General features: G+C 39.5%; 1 protein-coding gene across 6 annotated transcripts in view; it reads right to left on the bottom strand.

Annotated features, from left to right (window-relative positions):
* The window catches only part of RAB3GAP1 (RAB3 GTPase activating protein catalytic subunit 1), a 125404-nt gene that overhangs the window by 53470 nt on the left and 51616 nt on the right, over nucleotides 1-20318 (bottom strand). For 5 of the 6 annotated variants that reach the window (XM_060152988.1, XM_060152989.1, XM_060152987.1 and 2 more), the window contains exons 6-7: nucleotides 2102-2221; nucleotides 1041-1206 (exon numbers count right to left, since the gene is read on the bottom strand). In XM_060152988.1, the coding sequence (XP_060008971.1) occupies nucleotides 1041-1206; nucleotides 2102-2221 (286 nt within the window). Of the gene's footprint in view, nucleotides 1-1040; nucleotides 1207-2101; nucleotides 2222-11570; nucleotides 11702-20318 lie in introns of those variants that run through there. The other variant, XM_060152991.1, reaches the window with a different exon arrangement.

The raw sequence follows: 20318 nt of genomic DNA on the forward strand, positions 1-20318 counted from the left end.
TTATCACACTCAAGAAGTTTAATATTGATACTATTTTCTAACATATAGTCCATATTAAAATTGCCCCAACTGTCCCAATTGCGTCCTCTGTGGCTATTTTGTTTTGATCAAGGATCATGCATGTTATGTTACTTCAGTCTCCTTTAGGCTAAACAGCTCCCAACCTTTGTTTTGCCTATCATGATACTGACATTTTTAAAGAGTCTGGGCTTTACTTTATAAAATATGGCTCATTTTGGAAATATGTGATTGTTTCCTCATGTTTCGATTTATGTTAAACATTTTTAGCAGGAATGCAACACAGATGATATATCCTATTCAATGTACCATACCAGGAGATATCTAATATCAGTTTGTTAATCAAGTTTGATCACTTTTAGTGTAACGGATGTCAACTTAATCACTCAAGGGAACTACTTCTCTAAGTGGAGAATCCCTTCCACCACTTACTTACCTTGTTTTGCTCTCTTTTCTAGAGGTATTCACAAATAGCTCCTCAATCTAGACCCTAATTCTTCCCCCAGAGTAGCACAGGCAAATCATCCATATCTCTGTGATAGTGTTTTTAAAAAACACCAAAGATATACTGAGCACATCCAATTCAGCCCTGCTGTTCTCAGTCATAGAATATAAGACTGATTAATCTTAAACATCAAATTAAATAGACCCTTGGGGGAAAAAAAGCAATTCAGAACCCAAAGAGTTCACATCTCAGTTACTCATAGTCAGAGCCCTGAACAAGCAACTATGCTGAAGCTCACTCATGTGGTGAAGTTGGCAACATTACTCATTAGAGGAAAAGGAGTATAAAGAGTTAATAACGTAGGGGATAAATGTTAACAAACTGAACAAACAAAATCAGAGCATTAGTACACTAAAAATCTAATTGGACTCTTTGTTGAAACAACACAGTAATTTATGTAGTCAATTACATCTTTCTTCTAAGTAATTACATTTCAACATTAGAAATATTTCTATGTAATCGATAAAATTACCAAATTACTGCTTTTATAAGACTGAAAATATCAATGCCAACTCACAATCTTTGATTTGAAGATATCCAGCAGACCTGATAAATGAGTGTACTGATTTGGCACTTTTCGAAGATGAACCATTTCAAAATCAGTTCGGACACCAGGACCCTGACATTCTCCCACATACGTTCTTCGCCATTTCTGATGAATTTGCACGAAGAGTGGCACCTGGCTATAGGGCATAATTAAAAAGGAATAGACTGTAAGTTCACTAAACACTGAATAACTCCTAAATCTCAAGTTTTTCCACTATTACATTATTTTAATCTCAACTATTTAAAAGCACTAAACAAGGAATACTCCACAGACTTATATTTAAAACAAAAACACTTAGTTCCTTTTCTCCTTACACTAATAAACTGAAGAAATTATCACTTAGTGGCACTTTGTAGTCAGAAAACTATTTTAAAATGGCTGAAAGTCATAAAAAAGCAGAATAAAAATTTTCTTGAATAAAAGTGATCCTATCATATGAGGCTTTCCAAGATCATAATAAAACTTGATTCACAGGTATTAAGCAATATAAATTAAACCCACACTAGTGGTGAATTATTTTGTACTTTATCATTTGAGGACATAGTTCTCCTCCTTATTCAAAGATTTCCATAACCGCAAATTAGCCTACTCACTAAAATCTATTTGTAATCTCAAAATCAATACTCGTAGCACTTTCAAAGCATTTGAAGACATGTGCAGAGAAACAAAAAATTTGAGTTACCTGAATGCATGTTCCTAGCTGAGGCTGAACAAGGCGATGCTCTGTCATCAAGTTTTAAAATTAGATTTTGCACCAAAATTTAAATAAACATTTGGAAGCAAAATACAAAAATATACCATTTATTCTCCATTTTAAATATTCATGTAATATTTCAGTAAGTTTCCCTTTAGAAATGCTTTCCCTAAAGGTTTTGTTGAGTTTGTCCTTATATACCTTATTCCAATATAATAATGTACAAGTACTAATCTTAATCATAATCAAAAACCTAACAGTAATCATTTTCCCTCATAAATTATAATTTAGAATAGTTCTTAAACTCATCTCAAGGTTTTTCGAAATGTCCACCTACCAGCCAGTGTTTCCCAAAGCAACAGACACAGAACTCAGAAGAAGATTGCACTTAGATTCACTGAGAACAGCATCATTATTTGCGGCAGGGGCGATCACCACAAACTCTCGGAGTCCATACCTTAAAAAAAAAAAAAAAAAAAAGAATAACTGCCATTAAACAGGGGAAAATGTCAGAATACAAAAATTTATTATTTGAGAAACATGAAAAAATTTCCCTGAAGGAAATTAGGCTTGAACCACAGGTCTTTCTTTCTTTCTTAAATGGCAATTGAATCTATAACAACCTGTATTTCCTTCATTTGGTGAAAAATTTCCATCATTCATCTACTATTTTCTCTCTATTCTTTACAAATTAGGAGCAGTTTACTGAAATCACAAAGAAAAAACATTAAATAACAGGTTTGTCTTAAAAGTTAGCTTTCAAAAATAAAAGATGAAAGCCAGCACTGACATCTTGCGTTAATTAACAGATAACATTAAGTCCACTAATGTGGAAAGATAAAGTTTAACTGATTCCCTAAATGTCAGGAAAAGAATTATCAGCCATGATGTACTTGTGCTGAGAACACGGTTTACTCTAGTATCCTAATTAAGGAATTCTTATATTCTTTTACTCAATAACATATTAGATAGGAATCACAAAATTATCAGAAAATGGCTTATTCTTGCTACGGTATCCCACAGTAATGAAAACTTCTCATTTAGTTGACAAGTCCTTTAAAAACCACAGATTTGTAGCCAAAATTTACAAAAATGTTAAGGTCAAATTGGTGATCTTGCCTCCTGAAAATTCCTACCCTATTCACTCCCCAATGTATTTTTATTTAATAATATTTTTTAAATAAATTTATAAAAGGCATTACTCATTTGCCTAATTTATTTTAACTCTATGTAAACAGTTATGAATGCTTATTTTTATGAACATTCTCAAGAAATCCCCCAAAACAGCAATAAAAAAAAAAGATTTAAAACATTTTAGGGCTTCCCTGGTAGCACAGTGGTTGAGATTCCGCCTGCCGATGCAGGGGACATAGGTTCATGCCCCGGTCTGGGAAGATCCCACATGCCGCGGAGCGGCTCGGCTCATGAACCATGGCCGCTGAGCCTGTGCATCCGGAGCCTGTGATCCGCAACAGGAGAGGCCACAACAGTGAGAGGCCCACGTACCACAAAAAAAAAAAAAAAATTTTGAAGTCCAACCCATAACCTGTTTACTGTTTAGATAACAAAAATTTCTTTCATCTTCTCACCTCACCTCCACCCTCCTACCCCTGAAATCAAAATTAGTTATGTAGAAGCAGCATCAAATACTGTAAAGAACCCAGAGCTGTGATTTTTAAGCTCTAAAGGTCTTTAAATACAGTTTTCTTCTTTCTTTTCTTAATGTCCTTGGAAGAAAGGAAACAAAACAATATTTTGCCTTGGTATCCCCAGGCACTAGAGTGAAACCACTGCCAACAGTTTCTTGGTCATTCTTCCAGAACTATTCCATCCATCCATTTACTCATCCTATCCTCAAAAAAGATTGCATTACATATACTTTTTGTACCTTCTTTTCAAAGGTTCATCTCCCCTACTGATCAGTACTTTGTTTCCATTACCTGGAATGTTTCCCCTACACTCAACTGCCATCACAGAATAGCAATGGATTCTTATTTTGAAGATTTATCTCAAATACCACCCCATTACCCCTGTTAAATATGCTCTCTTCTTGGATTTCGAATGTATTTTTTCTATTATCATTAAGAGATCAATATATACAAGTGGTTGACAGGTACATGAAAAGATGCTCAACATCACTAATCATCAGGGAAATGTAAATCAAAACCACAATGACAAATCGCCTTATACCTTTTAGAGTGGCTATCATCAAAAAGAAAAGAAAAACAAGCGGTTCCCTGGTGGCGCAGTGGTTAAGAATCCGCCTGCCAATGCAGGGGACATGGGTTCGAGCCCTGGTCTGGGAAGATCCCACATGCCGTGGAGCAACTAAGCCCGCGCGCCACAACTACTGAGCCTGCGCTCTACGGCCCATGAGCCACGATTACTGAGCCCACGTGCCACAACTACTGAAGCCCGCGCACCTAGAGCCCATGCTCTGCAACAAGAGAAACCACCACAATGAGAAGCCCACGCACCACAAAGAAGAGTAGCTCTCACTCGCCACAACTAGAGAAAGCCTGCAAGAGGCAACGAAGACCCAATGCAACCAAAAATAAATAAATAAAATTAAAAAAAAACAAAAACAAGTACTGGCAAGGATATAAAAAAAAGGGAACCCTGGTGGGAATGTAAATTGGTGCAGCCAGCAGGAAAAACAGTATGGAGGTGCCTCCAAAAAATTTTTAAACAGAGCTACCATATGATCCAGCAATTCTATTTCTGGGTGTTTATCCAAAGAAAACAAAAACTAATTCAAAAAGATATATGCACCCCCATGTTCAATGCAGCATTATTTACAATAGCCAAGATATGGAAACAACTTAAGTATCCATTGATGGATGAATGGATTAAAAAAAGGTGGTATACATATACAATGGAATATTATTCTGTCATAGAAAAGGATGAAATCTTACCATTTGCAACAACATGGATGGACTTGAGGACATTATGCTAATTGAAATAAGTCAGACAGAGAAAGACAAAATAACATATGATTCTCACTTACATATGGAATCAAAAAAAAAACAAAACCAGAAAACAAACGAAAAAAACAAAAAAAACACCTAGGTCATAGATACAGACAACAGATTGTTGGCTCCCAGAGGTGGTGTGTCAGAGGTGCTCGAAATGGGTGAAAGGATCAAAAGGTACAAATTTCCAGTTATAAAGTAAGTCATGGCAATGTAATGTACAGCATGGTGACTACAGTTAATAATACTGTACTGCATATTTGCAAGTTGCTAAGAGAATAAATCTTAAAAGTTCTCATCACAAGAAAAAAAATTGTAACTGTGTATGCTAACAGATAATAACAGGACTTACTATGGTGATCGTTTCACAATATATACAAATACCAAAGCATTATGTTGTACACCTGAAACTAATATAACATTATATATCAATTATACCTTACCAAAAAAAAAGGTTGTTTTTATGCACACTGGCTTTGTCAAGAAACCTGATTACACTTGCTAAGCCTCCTAGTGGCAGTAACGAGGAATTAATTTTTTTTTAAAGTTCAATATAAATCATTGATTTACTTTCCCTACTAGAACTACTTGAGCCTGAGATCATGCCTTCATCAAGTAAACAAACATTAGGTGGGAGCTTTAAAAACTGAGCAAAATCAACAAAACATTAAAAAATGGACAAACGGGGGCTTCCCTGGTGGCGCAGTGGTTGAGAGTCCGCCTGCCGATGCAGGGGACACAGGTTCGTGCCCCAGTCCGGGAAGATCCCACATGCCATGCAGTGGCTGGGCCCGTGAGCCATGGCTGCTGAGCCTGAGCATCCAGAGCCTGTGCTCCGCAACGGGAGAGGCCACAACAGTGAGAGGCCCGCGTACCGCAAAAAAAAAAAAAAAAAAAAAAAAAGGACAAAGGATTTCAATAGACATTACTCTGAAGAAGATATACAAATTGCAAATAAGCACATGAAAAGATGTAGCCAACATTACTAATTATTAGGGAAATGTAAATCAAAACCACAAGATACTACTTCACATCTATTAGAATGGCTATCATTAAAAAAGCAAAACAGGGCTTCCCTGGTGGCGCAGTGGTTGAGAGTCCGCCTGCCAATGCAGGGGACGTGGGTTCGTGCCCCGGTCCGGGAGGATCCCACATGCCGCGGAGCGGCTGGGCCCGTGAGCCATGGCCGCTGAGCCTGCGCGTACGGAGCCTGTGCTCCGCAACAGGAGAGGCCACAACAGTGAGAGGCCCGCATACCACAAAAAAAAGCAAAACAACACAGAAAACAAGTATTGACATGGATATGGAAAAATTAGAATGCTTGAGCATGACTGGTGGAAATGCTAAATGGTACAGCTGCTATGGAAAAGAACACAGTGGTTCTTCAAAAATCTAAAACACAGGATGACCAGCAATTCCACATCTGGGCCAATACCCAAAAGAATTAAAAGCATAGACTCAAAACAGATATTTGAACACCCATGTTCACAGCAGCATTATCCTCAACAGTCAAAAGGTGGAAACAAACCAACTGTCAATTAACAGATGAATGGATAAACAAAATGTGGGACATACATACAATGAAATATTATTCATCCTTAAAAGGAAAGACATTCTACATACTACAACATAGATGAAATTTGAAGACATTATGTTAAGTGAAATAAGCCAGTCACAAAAGGATAAATATTTTATGATTCTACTTATATGAGGTACACAGAGTAGTCAAACTCATAGAGGCAGAAAGTAGAATGGTACTTAGCAGGGGCTAGGGTAGGAAGGAATGGGGAGTTATTGTTTAATGAATACAGAGTTTCAATATGGGAAAATGAAAAAGTTCCGAAGATGGACAGTGGTGACAGCTGCAAAAAATTTGAAAGTACTTAACGCCACTGAATGGTACACTTAAAAATGGTTAAAATGGTAAATTTTGTTGTGTGTCACCACAATAAAAAATTAATAAATAAGCAAAATTAATATATATTTCCAATAATGAGAAATATAAATGGCTAATAATTCTATTAAAAGATTTTCAACCTCAACAGTGACTAGGTAAATGAAACAAGGTATCACAACCTAGGGGCTTCCCTGGTGGCGCAGTGGTTGAGAGTCTGCCTGCCAATGCAGGAGACACGGGTTCAAGCCCTGGTCTGGGAGGATCCCACATGCCGCGGAGCAACTGGGCCCGTGAGCCACAACTACTGAGCCTGCGCGTCTGGAGCCTGTGCTCCGCAACAAGAGAGGCCACAACAGTGAGAGGCCCGCGCACCGCGATGAAGAGTGGTCCCCACTCATCACAACTAGAGAAAGCCCTCACACAGAAACAAAGACCCAACACAGCAAAAAATAAATAAATAAAGCACTTTAAAAAAAAGATATCACAACCTATTAAATCTGCAAAAAATATAAAACACTGATAAGATCCAGTGTTGGCAAGAGCTTGGGATATGCCACACAGGTGGTGGTATAAACTCTTAAAACATTTCCATAGGACAAAAAGGTAAAATTTATCAATATTTGAAATTCACAAAATTTGGGCTTCCCTGGTGGCACAGTGGTTGAGAGTCTGCCTGCCGATGCAGGGGACATGGGCTCGTGCCCCGGTCTGGGAAGATCCCACATGCCACAGAGCGGCTGGGCCCGTGAGCCATGGCCGCTGAGCCTGCACGTCCGGAGCCTGTGCTCCGCAACGGGAGAGGCCACAGCAGTGAGAGGCCCGCGTACAGCCAAAAAAAAAAAAATCACAAAATTTGAATTATATCTCTCTATATCTATGCTACAAAAACATTCATACAAATGCACAAAGATATATGAACTTCATTATAATAGTTTAATTGTGGAAAACCAGAAACAACTTTAAGCTCCTTCAACAGAGAAATGGGTAATTACAGTACTCCCTATACTAGGAAAAATTTAACAGTCATTAAAAAAATAAGGTAAATCTGAACTTAATGATATAAGGCTATATGAAATGCTGAGAAAAAAGAAATATTTATCACAACAATACGTATAGTAAAATCCATATTAAAAAATTCCCCAATGCACAAAAATACATATACATATATCTCATATTCATAAAAAGTATATGATGGATATAACACACACTTCACATGGTTTTGTGCTTGGTTATCCAAAATTAAGAAAGCATGAGATGTTTTAGCCCACATTTCTGTGTATGTGGAAAAGGGAAGGATGTGGAGGAGAGAGTGGGAAAAGTGAAGGGGGAATGTGATGTAAGATAATGAGTTTCATTAATAAATCTTTATATTTCCTACAATTTCTACTTTAGCGATTTAAATTTATTCAGACCTCAAATGCATCAACATAAAAAATAAAAATCCCACTATGGCAATACTTAATAATAGAGTTGTTTTATCTAACAAATTACATATGTATACTAAATACTAAGTTTAAATATAAATGAGCCTTAGCATCACATCCTCCAATTGAGAAAGATAGGACAATCTACCACTCTTTTGTCTCTTTTGTTTTGAGATGGCTTTTTCTTTCTTGCTTGCTACAATTTTAAAATCCTTACATGTATTACTTTAGAAAGAAATATATTCAGAGCCTCTTCAAACAGTTTTATAAAGAATATATGCATAAAATAATGGATCACCAAAAACGGTGGTGGTAAACAATGACAAAACCATTTCTTTGACATATTTAAATCCCTAGCATCTACAAAAGTAACTTAGAGGGGCTTCCCTGGTGGCACAGTCGTTGAGAGTCCGCCTGCCGATGCAGGGGACATGGGTTCGTGCCGCGGTCCGGGAAGATCCCACGTGCCGCGGAGCGGCTGGGCCCGTGAGCCGTGGCCGCTGAGCCTGCTCGCCCAGAGCCTGTGCTCCGCAACAGGAGAGGCCACAGCGGTGAGAGGCCCGCGTACCGCAAAAAAAAAAAAAAAAAGTGAGAAAATGGAAGTGTTCAATAAACAACTGCTTTTTTTCAATGTTCTCCCCCAATGATCCTTTAATATTGCATTCTGTATCTTTAATTTATAATCTACTATAACCTAGCAGGACCCTCTGGGCCCTTCCTGGAACAGGACTCCCACCCATGTCCTCTGCCTACCTTCTGTCTGTAGAAAAACTTTAGTCAAAGAATAAACTTAATCAGAGAAGTGAGAAAATGCAGAAAGAAAAACAGTCAAGCAAGACAAAATAGTAATAGTTTAGCCATAAACAAAGTCAAGGACCTTTAATTCCTCAAGGGAGGAGGAATTAAATATTCTGAGCCACATCCTTTGAGCTGTTTTGAAGTTACTGAAACCCCCACCAGGTGGGAGAAGTTAACTGTCTGTGGCCATGTAGGGCCCAGACTGGTTGGAAGCAGAAGGTTGATGATGCTGACTTCCAATTACCTCACTACCAACCCATCAGAAGAATGTCCACAAGCTGATCACACACCCCACAAACCACCCCCTCCCTCACCCCGTCTTTATAAACCTTTCCTTGAAAGCCTTCGGGTCTTTTAAGCACTGGCTGCCCTGGACTCCTTGCTTGGCTCCCTGCAATAAATGCTGCACTTTCCTTCACCACAACCCAGTGCCAGTAGACTGGCTTGCCTGCACACAGGCAAATGGACCCAAGTCTGGTTCAGTAACACTGCTAGGTTATTAATTTTGGTAAAATCTAGCAATTTTATACAACATAGCTCCATTTCTTCCCCTTTGTGCAATATTGTCATATATATTATGGATACATGTTACAAACCCAACAATACAGTGCTATAATTATTGCTTAAGCAAACTTATGTTTTAAAAAAATAGGAGAATATATCTTTTGTATTTATTAGGGAATTTCCAATGCTCTTCATTTCTTCCTGTGGATACGCGTTACTGCTTTCTTTAATACTGCCAGTAAGGCAGGTGAGCCTACAATGAATTCTCTCAGGCTTTGTTTATATGACAATGTTGTTATTTCACATTTTCTTTTTTTTTAATAAATTTATTTATTTATTTTTGGCTGTGTTGGGTCCTCGTTGTACACTGCACGTGGGCTCTCTCTAGTTGTGGTGAGCAGAGGCCACTCTTCATTGCAGTGTGTAGGCTTCTCATTGCAGTGGCTTCTTTTGTTGTGGAGCACAGGCTCCAGAAACACAGGCTTCAGTAGTTATGGCATACAGGCTCAGTAGTTGTGGCTCACGGGCTTAGCTGCTCCTGGCATGTGGGATCCTCCCGGACCAGGGATGGAACCCGTGTCCCCTGCATTGGCAGGTGGATTCTCAACCACTGCACCACCAGGGAAGCCCCCTCACCTTTATTTTTGAAAGTTAGTTTTGGTGGCTATAGAATTCCTGGTTGATAGTTTTTTCTGTTTCAGCACTCTGAATATGTCACTGTACTGCCCTCTGACTCCCACTGCTTTTAATGAGAAGTCAGCAAGCAGTATTGTCCTCCTGTACATGATGAGTCATTTTTCCCTTGCTGTTTTTGATTCTCTTTGTCTTTGGGTTTCAGCAAGTTGACTAGAATGTATCTAGGTGTGGTTCTCTTTTGTGTTTATCCTACTTGGAGTTCACTGAGATTCTAGGGTCCCTGAGGAATTTTTTTTTTTTCTCCATCATACCTGGGAAGTTTTCAGCCATTATTTCTGAAATAATATTTTCTGCCCTTTTCTTTCTCTTCATCTGGGATTCCCATTACAGTATACTTTGGAACAATGATACTGACCCATGCATCTCTAAAGTTCTGTTCATCTTTCTCTAATTTTTTCTTTTATTCTTTGGATTGGATAATTTCTATTAATCTTTCAAATCTACCAACTCTTTATTCTGCTATCTCAGATCTGCTTTTAAGCATATCTGGTCAAAGTTTATTTCAGCTATCCTTTACAACTCTAGGAATTTCCATTTAGTTCTTTATTATAATTTCTATTTATTGAGGCTTCCTATTTGACTCATTGTTAGTCTATTTTTAATTCTTTCGATACAGTTCCTTTAATTCTTTGAACACACTTATAAGTGCTTTGAAGTTATTGCTGCATCCAACCTCTGGACCCAATAAAGAGTCCATTTCTACCGACTGTTTTTTTCGACTTACAGGTGTCACACTTCCCTGTGTGACCTTGCAAATCTATTAATTTGTGGTTGAAAATTACATTTAAATAACATATTGTAGTAAAATCAGGTCCTGTTTAACTTTCTGCTGGTTGTTAGTTTCTTTTTTGTTTGTTTGTATTTAGTAAATTGCAGACTACAACTGTGCAATCTGTATTCCCCAAAGTATTGTTACTTATGTCTCTATTCAGTAATCTTATTTTTTAGCCTGGCTCCCTAGGGGCTACCCCTTGTCTGTATAGCTTAGTGGTAAATCAGTAATTTGGGCACAGATTGTGCTCAAACAGCTGAGCCCATAACGCTTTCCTTCTGCTGGCTGATCTGTGTGTCCAGGTTGGGGAATGCATACAAAGTTGCAACCAGTTCTCAAGTTAGGGCTCTCTTGGGTCTTCCACGCACACATGTAGTTTCCCTATCACACAGGGATGTGTACAGAGTGTATCCAGCTCTACTATGGCTTTCATACAGGATCTCCCTGTTACATTTCTGAATAATCCACCACCGGCTTTGGACTAGGTGTGGAACCTTGACCTAGCAAAGGTACAGGGTTTCCCCATCCATTCTCAATTGAGTCTGCTACTTTTAGTAGGCAAAGCCACAGGCTTTTGCCCTCCACCCAGAATCAAATCTGCCCATCTGGCAATAGAGCTTATGGTTTTCATGGCCAACCTAGACTGGAAAGCTACAGTTCTCATCAACACAGACTGGGGAGAAGAGGGGGAGGTGACAGAAACAGCAACGGGCAAAAGGGCCAGAGGTTCCCTCTACTCTTACCTAAGCTCTAGCAGTTGTTCAAGAATAAATGCTCCTAAATTTATTTGCCTCTAGTGCCTTGAAATGGTTGTTTTGATTATTTTTTTTCCAGTTTCATACTTTTTTTTCACACTTTTTTTTTCCAGAGAGGAATTGACAATTCTTCATGTCACAGTTACCGGAAGTCCTCTAAACGTTTGCTTCTGAAAGAATAAGAACATTTTACAGGTCCTTAGGGCTAAATACCATTCTTTCAAAACTATCAGGTTCTTTTACACGTATCTCTTTCTAGGACTAGAAAAAAAATACATTAAAATCACAAATATGAATCTTTTTTTAAAAAGCTATCGTAATTATTCAACTACACAGCTGACAAGATTTCTTATGGACTGCTGCTTACGCTGCTGCTGTTTCTTTGTGGTGACCAATGAAGTGTGATTGAAGGTGAAAGCCCAAAGACCAGTCTAGACAAAGGTAAAATCAGAGACAAAAATCTGTCCTCAGTTAAATCTAGCTGTACTTTCAGTGTATTTTTCTAATCTCAGTAAAGTCTCTTCAGGCATATAACATTTATGCTCTCACTTTCTGTATTATTTTCATATAGCTGCTATAACAAATTACCACCAACTTGGCAGCTTAGAAAAACACAAATTTATTATCTTTCAGTTCTATAAGTTAGAAGTCTGATGCAAGTCTCACCAGGCTAAGTCAAGGTGTCAGCAAGGCTATATTCCTTCTGGAGACTCTAAGGGAGAATCCATTCCTTGCCTTTCCCAGTTTCTAGGGGCTACCTTCATTCCTTGGCTCATGACCTTCTTCCATCTTCAAATCCAGGAACAGCAGGCCAAGTTATTCTCACATCACAACACTCTGACACTGACTATCTTCTGCCTCTTTTTTCTACTTTTAAGAACTTTTGTGATTATACTCAGCCCACCCAGATAACCCAGGAAAAATCTCCCCATCTTAAAATCAGCTGATTAGCAACCCTAATTCCATCTGCTCTCTTGATTCCTTCTTGCCACATAACCTATACTCACATGTTCTAGGATGTGGACATCTTTAGGAGGTACAGAGGTTCATTATCCTGGCCACCACACCCTCTGCTCAAGAAGTATCTCATAAATTTACCTTTGGACATAAATGTCTGCTAAGGCTAATGTCTGTGTCATTTCTAGGGCTAATTTTCTTTTAATAAGTAACAAATAATGAAGGGAATAAATCTCTAATGATGATTTCAGCATCAGGCCATTAGAAGGTATTTAAAGGATAGGTTATATAAGGAGGCAGAGAGAATCAGCCAACAGATCACATCATTAAGAACAGTTACCTTGCCTAGACTATAAAACTTGATCGTGAAACTGTAAACAAGCCTTTGTGTCCCTGTTTTTTGAAGCAAGAGGCTTTTGCTTTAGTCTCCCAGACCTCCCCTGAATCTCAAAAGGCTGGCTCAAGAGTTAATTATTAGGAAATGTAAGCATGTAGAGACAAAGCAAAGATGTTGGGCCAAGAAACTGGTAACAATTTAGACTATAAATCAGCCATAGAGCAGAGTCACTGAACTCCCAGTTCCCTGAAAGATATAAAGGTCTCACACACATTCCTAACTTGTTTTTACAGAAACCAGATCCCCACCAGATGAAAACTGCCGACCCCAAGCACGAAGACCCCAAACTGGTTGGAGCCAGAAGACTGATGATGTGTGAAACTTCACCTTGATGCCAACCAGTCCAAGAACAGAGCACAAGCTGATCATGGACCATGCGGTGCCTTGGAAAAGCCATTGCAGAGTTGGGTCTTTTGAGCATGAGCTGCCCGTTCTCCTTGCTTGGTACATTGCAATAAATGATGCACTTTACTTCACCACAACGCGGTTTTAGTTGATTGGCTGTGCTGTGCAGACCCAAGTCCAGGTTCAGCAGCAATCATGCCCACGTATCTTCTTGAGACCAGTTTTATAAAATATCCTTTAAAAAGTTAAACAGGCTTAAAACTAATCTGGCATGTGCCTGATATAAAAACTGAAACTAGGATATATCAAAATAGGTGTAGATTGATAAACTTAAACCATCAAAATTCAGCATTTGACATAAATGTTCTATTTTCTAAAGATTAATAGAATCTTTAATAGATTAATAGAATTTTGATTAATCATATGTTAAGTTTTTCTCATTCTGACAGGGTCAGTCTTTACTAACTGTATTATGTATGGTATAAATATTTTGCATAATACCTCAAATTTTCAGTGTCTGCTTTATTAACTTTAGTTCAATTAAAAGAATGAAATATTTATAGGTGAAAACTTCTGTGTATCTTATTCTTCAGTTGCTAAGAACCATGGTGATTAATTTGTATCCTTGAAAATTTTAAGAATTTTTATTTTTAACAATTATAATTTTAAAATTCTGTAAAAAAACATAAGTATGCAAACATTATGAAATCTCCTTAAGATGCCCAGTTCACCTTAGGCTCCAAATACACAGACACCACCTCATCTTTTGCCATTCTCCACACTCAGCTGCCATACTCCAGGCTTACCAAACTACTCACAGGTTTCAAGTTCATTTAGGCATCATCACGTCTACTGATGCTCTTCTTTGGCCTTGAATACCTTTTCATCTAACTTCACCTGGCTTATTCTCACTTGCCTTGCAGGATTCAGGTAAGGCATCACCTCTTCTGGAAACATTTTCCTGACTTGATCTGTCTAGAAAGGCAGTATCTCCTATGAGTTTGCATCAAGCCCTGTGCTGCCCTCCATGAGAGCACTTACCAACAGTGTTGCCATTTGTTCCCTTGTCTCTATCCCTCTTCTAATCCCAAAGCTCACTGTGGCAGGGACCACATTTTATCTTTCATATCCCAGTACCTGGCTCACAGTAAGTGTTTAAAAAGCATGTTTGCTGAGTAAAAGAAAACACACATACTTTTAATATGTCTAATTTTCAAATAGTTCTCAAAAGATGGTTGTTGGTCTTCTAACCTTTAAGAAAAATCAAATTTAAAAAATGGAAGTGATACAGCAGATTGACATGACACAGGTCCTCCTTCCCCCCAAACACACCAAAATACCTAATAAGACATGATGATGTTTTTGAAATACACAGCTGAACTCGAAAGAATAAAGAGGCGATTCCTGAGTCACAGAAACAAAGAGGGAACTGAATGGCAGAAGTAAGCATGCAAAGGTGACTCTGAAGAAAACCAGGGCATTATCAACTCTGGATATAGGCCCTAACAGCTAGGGACTAGGGATTGGGATTTTACAGGATAAGCCTTTCAGATGCTAAAAGCCTATTAGTACGGCTCACAAAGCTGTCTGCAAAACTGAAGGTGCTTCGATAGACTAGACAGAGAGTGATGGAAGAAAAGTCTGTTTATGTCTGAGAATACCACATATTTAGCTTAGCTAAATTCACATAAATAATATGAATTATATCACTCTGAGACTGATAAGGTATAACCAGCCCAAGGGAAGCTGTCTTTGGCATGTATCCAGGCTAGGTTATGTCTAAATTGCCCGAGCCTCATAATAAATATAAATAAGGCTAGGTCTCGAAACTACGCTTCCAAAAGTATAATATGACTCAGATATTGGCATCCCTTGCTTATGAGGGACTCAGAGTAAGAAGCTGCATACTTTTTCTGATGATGTTACCAATCTCTCTACAAAGTACCCTAAACACATCAGCTTCCTTCTGTATCCTTTATATTTAATCAAGCATTGTCTGTGCACAGACTTTCCATCAATCCAAATCAGTACACAGGTTGAAACGTTTTGAATGGCCCCTCAGGGATATGGGTGTACATGAGGCAAGGAACTGCAACTACGACTTCTCCTTAAAGCCTGGATCTTAGAAGAGACTGCCACCTCAATAAAACAACTCCAGGCCCAGATGGTTTCAATGGCAATTCTACCAAATATTAAAGAAGATAACATCAATTTTACACAGTTTCTTCCAGAAAACAGAAGTGAACAAATTACTTCCCAATTTATGTTATGAGGCCAGCATTTCTCTGACATCAAAATCAAAATATAGGAAAACTAAAGACCAATATTTCTTATTAACACCGACACTAAAGTCCTCAACCAAATACCTGCATATCAAATTCAGCAATACACATAAGCACAAATACAAATTACACCATGAAGAAGCTGAAGTAGAGTTCATCTTGCGATGCAAAGCTAAAGAGCTATCTACCAAAATCAACCAAAGTAATCACCATATTAAAAATCTACAGAAAAAACAAATAGGGACTTCCCTGGTGGCACAATGGTTAAGAATCTGCCTGCCAGGGCTTCCCTGGTGGCGCAGTGGTTGGGAATCCGCCTGCCGACGCAGGGGACGCGGGTTCGTGCCCCAGTCCGGGAAGATCCCACATGCCGCGGAGCGGCTGGGCCCGTAAGGCATAGCCGCTGAGCCTGCGTGTCTGGATGACTGTGCTCTGCAACTGAAGAGGCCACAACAGTGAAAGGCCCGCATACCGCTAAAAAAAAAAAAAAAAAAAGAATCTGCCTGCCAATGCAGCGGACACGGGTTCGAGCCCTGGTCCGGGAAGATCCCACATGCCGCAGAGCAACTAAGCCCGTGCACCACAACTACTGAGCCTGCACTCTAGAGCCCACGAGCCACAACTACTGAAGCGTGTGCGCCTAGAGCCCGTGCTCCGCAACAAGAGAAGCCACCACAATGAGAAGCCCACGCATCGCAACGAAGAGTAGCCCCCTCTCACCGCAACTGGAGAAAGCCCGCGCGCAGCAACGAAGACCCAACACAGCCAAAAAATAATTTAAAAAAAAAGAAACAAGAAAGAAATGATCATATCAATTCAAGCAAAAAATGCACTTGACAAAATTCAACATCCATTCATATAAAAGCTCTCAGCGTACTAGGAATAGAACATTCTCAACCTAATAAAGAGCATCTATGAAAAAACTACACCTAACATATTTAATAGTAAAAGACTAAATGCTTTCCCTCTGAGATTAGGAGCAAGACAAAGACGTCCACTCTCATCATTCCTATTCAGTATTTTACTGGAGCCTTAGCCAGTTTAAAAGGCAAGGAAAGGCTTCCCTGGTGGTGCAGTGGTTGAGAGTCCGCCTGCCGATGCAGGGGACACGGGTTCGTGCCCCCGTCCGGGAAGATCCCACATGCCGCGGAGCAGCTGGGCCTGTGAGCCATGGCCGCTGAGCCTGCGCGTCCGGAGCCTGTGCTCCGCAACGGGAGAGGCCACAACAGTGACAGGCCCGCGTACCGTAAAAAAAAAAAAAAAAAAAAAAAGGCAAGGAGAAAAACAGAACCAGATATTGGAAAGGAAGAAATAAAACTACCCCTATGCACAGACAACATGACTGTTTACAAAGAGAATCCAAAAGACATCACAAAACTCCAAGAACTAATAACTGAATTTAGTAAGGTCATGGGATATAAGGTCAATGCACAAAAATCAGTCATATTCCTACATACTAGTAACAAAGAGCTGGATATGAAAAATGTTTAAATAATACCATTACAATAGCTCCTTTTAAAAAAGCAGTAATTAGATACAAATCTAACAAAACATATACAGGATCTGTCTGCTGAAATCAAAGAAGACCTAAATAATTGGAGAAACCATGATCATAAAATGGAAGACTTAGCATAGTAAACATACCAATTCTCCACCAAACTGATCTACAGACTCAAAGCAATTCCAATCAAAATTCTAACAGGACTTTTTGTAGACACAGATAAACCAATTCTAAAATTTAAATAGAAAAGCAAAGGAGCTAGAGTAGCCAAAACAACTTTGAAAATTTAAAAAAAAAAAATTGAAGGAATCACACTACCTAATTTAAAGGCTTATTACAAAACTATAGCAACCAAGACACAAACCCACACAAATATGGCCAAACGATCTTGGACAAAGGTGCAGAAGTAAGTCAATGATGAAAGGAAACTCTTCAACAAATGAGGTTGGCACAAGTAAACATCCACATGCAAAAAAAAGAATCTTATCCGAAAATTAACTTGAAATAGATAATAGCTCTAAATATAAAATGTAAAACTTTTAGAATAAAACACAGAATTGACAATGTGATCAAAGTTAATATCACCAGTGACTAAGTCATGATGATAACATGACCTTCTGATATGATATGATAAAAAGGCATTTCACCTCTATGGTATTCTCTCCGAAAGTCATAACCCACGTGTAACCATAAAATAATTTTTCTTACTTTAAAAAGTTTTTAAAAAGACACAAACCCAAATTGAAGGAGATTCTACAAAATACCTGACTAGTACCCCTCAAAAGCTCAAAGTGATGAAAAATGAGGAAAGACAGAAATTTTCACAGAACGGAGACTAAAGAAACTAAGGAGATCTAACTACATGCAATGAGGTATCCCAGATTAGATCTTGCAACAGAAAATGGATGTTAGTGGAAAAACTAGTTAAATAAAGTTTAACTAATAATAATGTACCACTGTTGGTTTCTCAGTTTGTTTGTTTGTTTTTCTTTTTCGGTATGCGGGCCTCTCACTGTTGTGGCCTCTCCCGTTGCGGAGCAACAGGCTCCAGACGCGCAGGCTCAGCGGCCATGGCTCATGGGCGCAGCCGCTCCGCAGCATGTGGGATCTTCCCAGACCGGGGCACGAACCCGTGTCCCCTGCGTCGGCAGGTGGACTCTCAACCATTGCGCCACCGGGGAAGCCCAGTTTCTCAGTTTTGACACACATACCATGGTAACATAAACTGTTAACAGTAGGGAAAACTGGGTGAAGGGTATCCCGGGACAGTCTGTACTATCTTTATAACTTTTCATAAATCTAAAATAAGCCAAAAAATTTTTTAAGTTTATATATTTTTATCAAATAGAAGAAAGGCTTTGTGACCTTGTGCAAGTGTTCTCGGACATGGCACTAAAGCATGATCTATAAAGTAAAAATCTAATAAATTGAACTTCATCAAATTTAAAATTTTTATTCTGGAAAAGACACTAGTAAGAGAATGAAAAGATAAACTACTGTCCAGAGGAAATATGGGTATTCAGAATATATAAAGAACTCTCAAAACACAGCAGTAAGAAAACAACCCAATTAAAAAGTGCATAAAAGACTTGAACAGACACTTCACCATAGAGTATATACGATGGCAAATAAACACATGACAGATATTCAAAATTCAAATTAAAACCAGCATGAGATATCACAACATACCTATTAGAATGGCTAAAACTAAAATAACTGACACCAAGTACTACTGCGGATATAGAGCAACTGAAACTCTCATACATTGTTGATGAGAATGCAAAATGGTACAGTCACTCTGGAACTCAGTTTGGCTGTTTCTTATAAAGCTAAATATACACTCGCCAAATGACTTAATCCCACCCTAGATATCTACCCAAGTAAACTGAAACTATATTTTCATATAAAACATCTATACAAAAATATTTACAGCAGCTCTATTCATAAATGTCCAATCCTAGAAACAATCCTACTACCCCTCAACAGGTAAATGATTAAACTGTGGTATATCCTTAAAACAGAATACTACTCAGCAATAAAAAGGATAAAACTATTGATAAAAAATTACTTCAGGGGCTTCCCTGGTGGCGCAGTGGTTGAGGGTCCGCCTGCCGATGCAGGGGACGCAGGTTCATGCCCCGGTCCGGGAGGATCCCACATGCCCCAGAGCAGCTGAGCCCGTGGGCCATGGCCGCTGAGCCTGCGCATCCGGAGCCTGTGCTCCACAGCGGAAGAGGCCACAACAGTGAGAGGCCCGCGTACCGCAAAAAAAAAAAAAAAAAAAAAAAAATTACTTCAAAGGATCTCAAAAGCATTATGCTGAGTGATAGAAGCCAGTCTCACATGATTACTCTTTGAGTCCATCTCTATGACACTCCTGAAAGGACAAAACTATAGTGATTCAGAACATATCAGTGACTGTCAGCATTGTAACAGAGAAGAGGAGTTTGGGGGAGGTTACAGAACTGTTCTACATTCTGACTGTGGTAGCAATTTTAAAAAACCTATACATGGAGGTGATTTGAGAAGGTGGCGGAAGACTAAGACGCAGAGATCACCTTCCTCCCCACAGATACATCAGAAATACATCTACTCGTGGAACTGCTCCTATAGAACACCTACTGAACGCTGGCAGAAGACCTCTGACCTCCCAAAAGGCAAGAAACTCCCCACGTACCTGGGTAGTGCAAAAGAAAAAACAGAGACAAAAGAATAGGGACGGGACCTGCACCAGTGGGAGGGAGCTGTGAAGGAGGAAGGATTCCACACACTAGAAGCCCCTTCGCAGGCGGAGACTGCGGGTGGCGGAGGGGGGAAGCTTCGGAGCCGCGGAAGAGAGCACAGCAACAGGGGAGCGGGGGGCAAAGCAGAGAGATTCCCGCACAAAGGATCAGTGCCGACCGGCACTCACCAGGCCGAGAGGCTTGTCTGCTCCCCCACCAGGGCAGGCGAGGCTGGGAGCTGAGGCTTGGGCTTCGGTCCGATCCCAGTGAAAGGATTGGGGTTGGCGGCGTGAACACAGCCTGAAGGGGGTTAGTGCGCCACGGTTAGCCAGGAGGGAGTCCAGGAAAAATTCTGGACCTGCTGAAGAGGCAAGAGACTTTTCCTTCCCTCTTTGTTTCCTGGTGCGTGAGGAGAGGGGATTAAGAGCGCTGCTTAAAGGAGCCCCAGAGACGGGCGCGAGCCGCGGCTATCAGCGGGGACCCCAGAGACGGGCATGAGACGCTAAGACTGCTGCTGCGGCCACCAAAGAA

The sequence above is a fragment of the Lagenorhynchus albirostris genome, chromosome 6 (assembly GCF_949774975.1).
Source record: "Lagenorhynchus albirostris chromosome 6, mLagAlb1.1, whole genome shotgun sequence".
NCBI classification, from domain to species: domain Eukaryota; kingdom Metazoa; phylum Chordata; class Mammalia; order Artiodactyla; family Delphinidae; genus Lagenorhynchus; species Lagenorhynchus albirostris.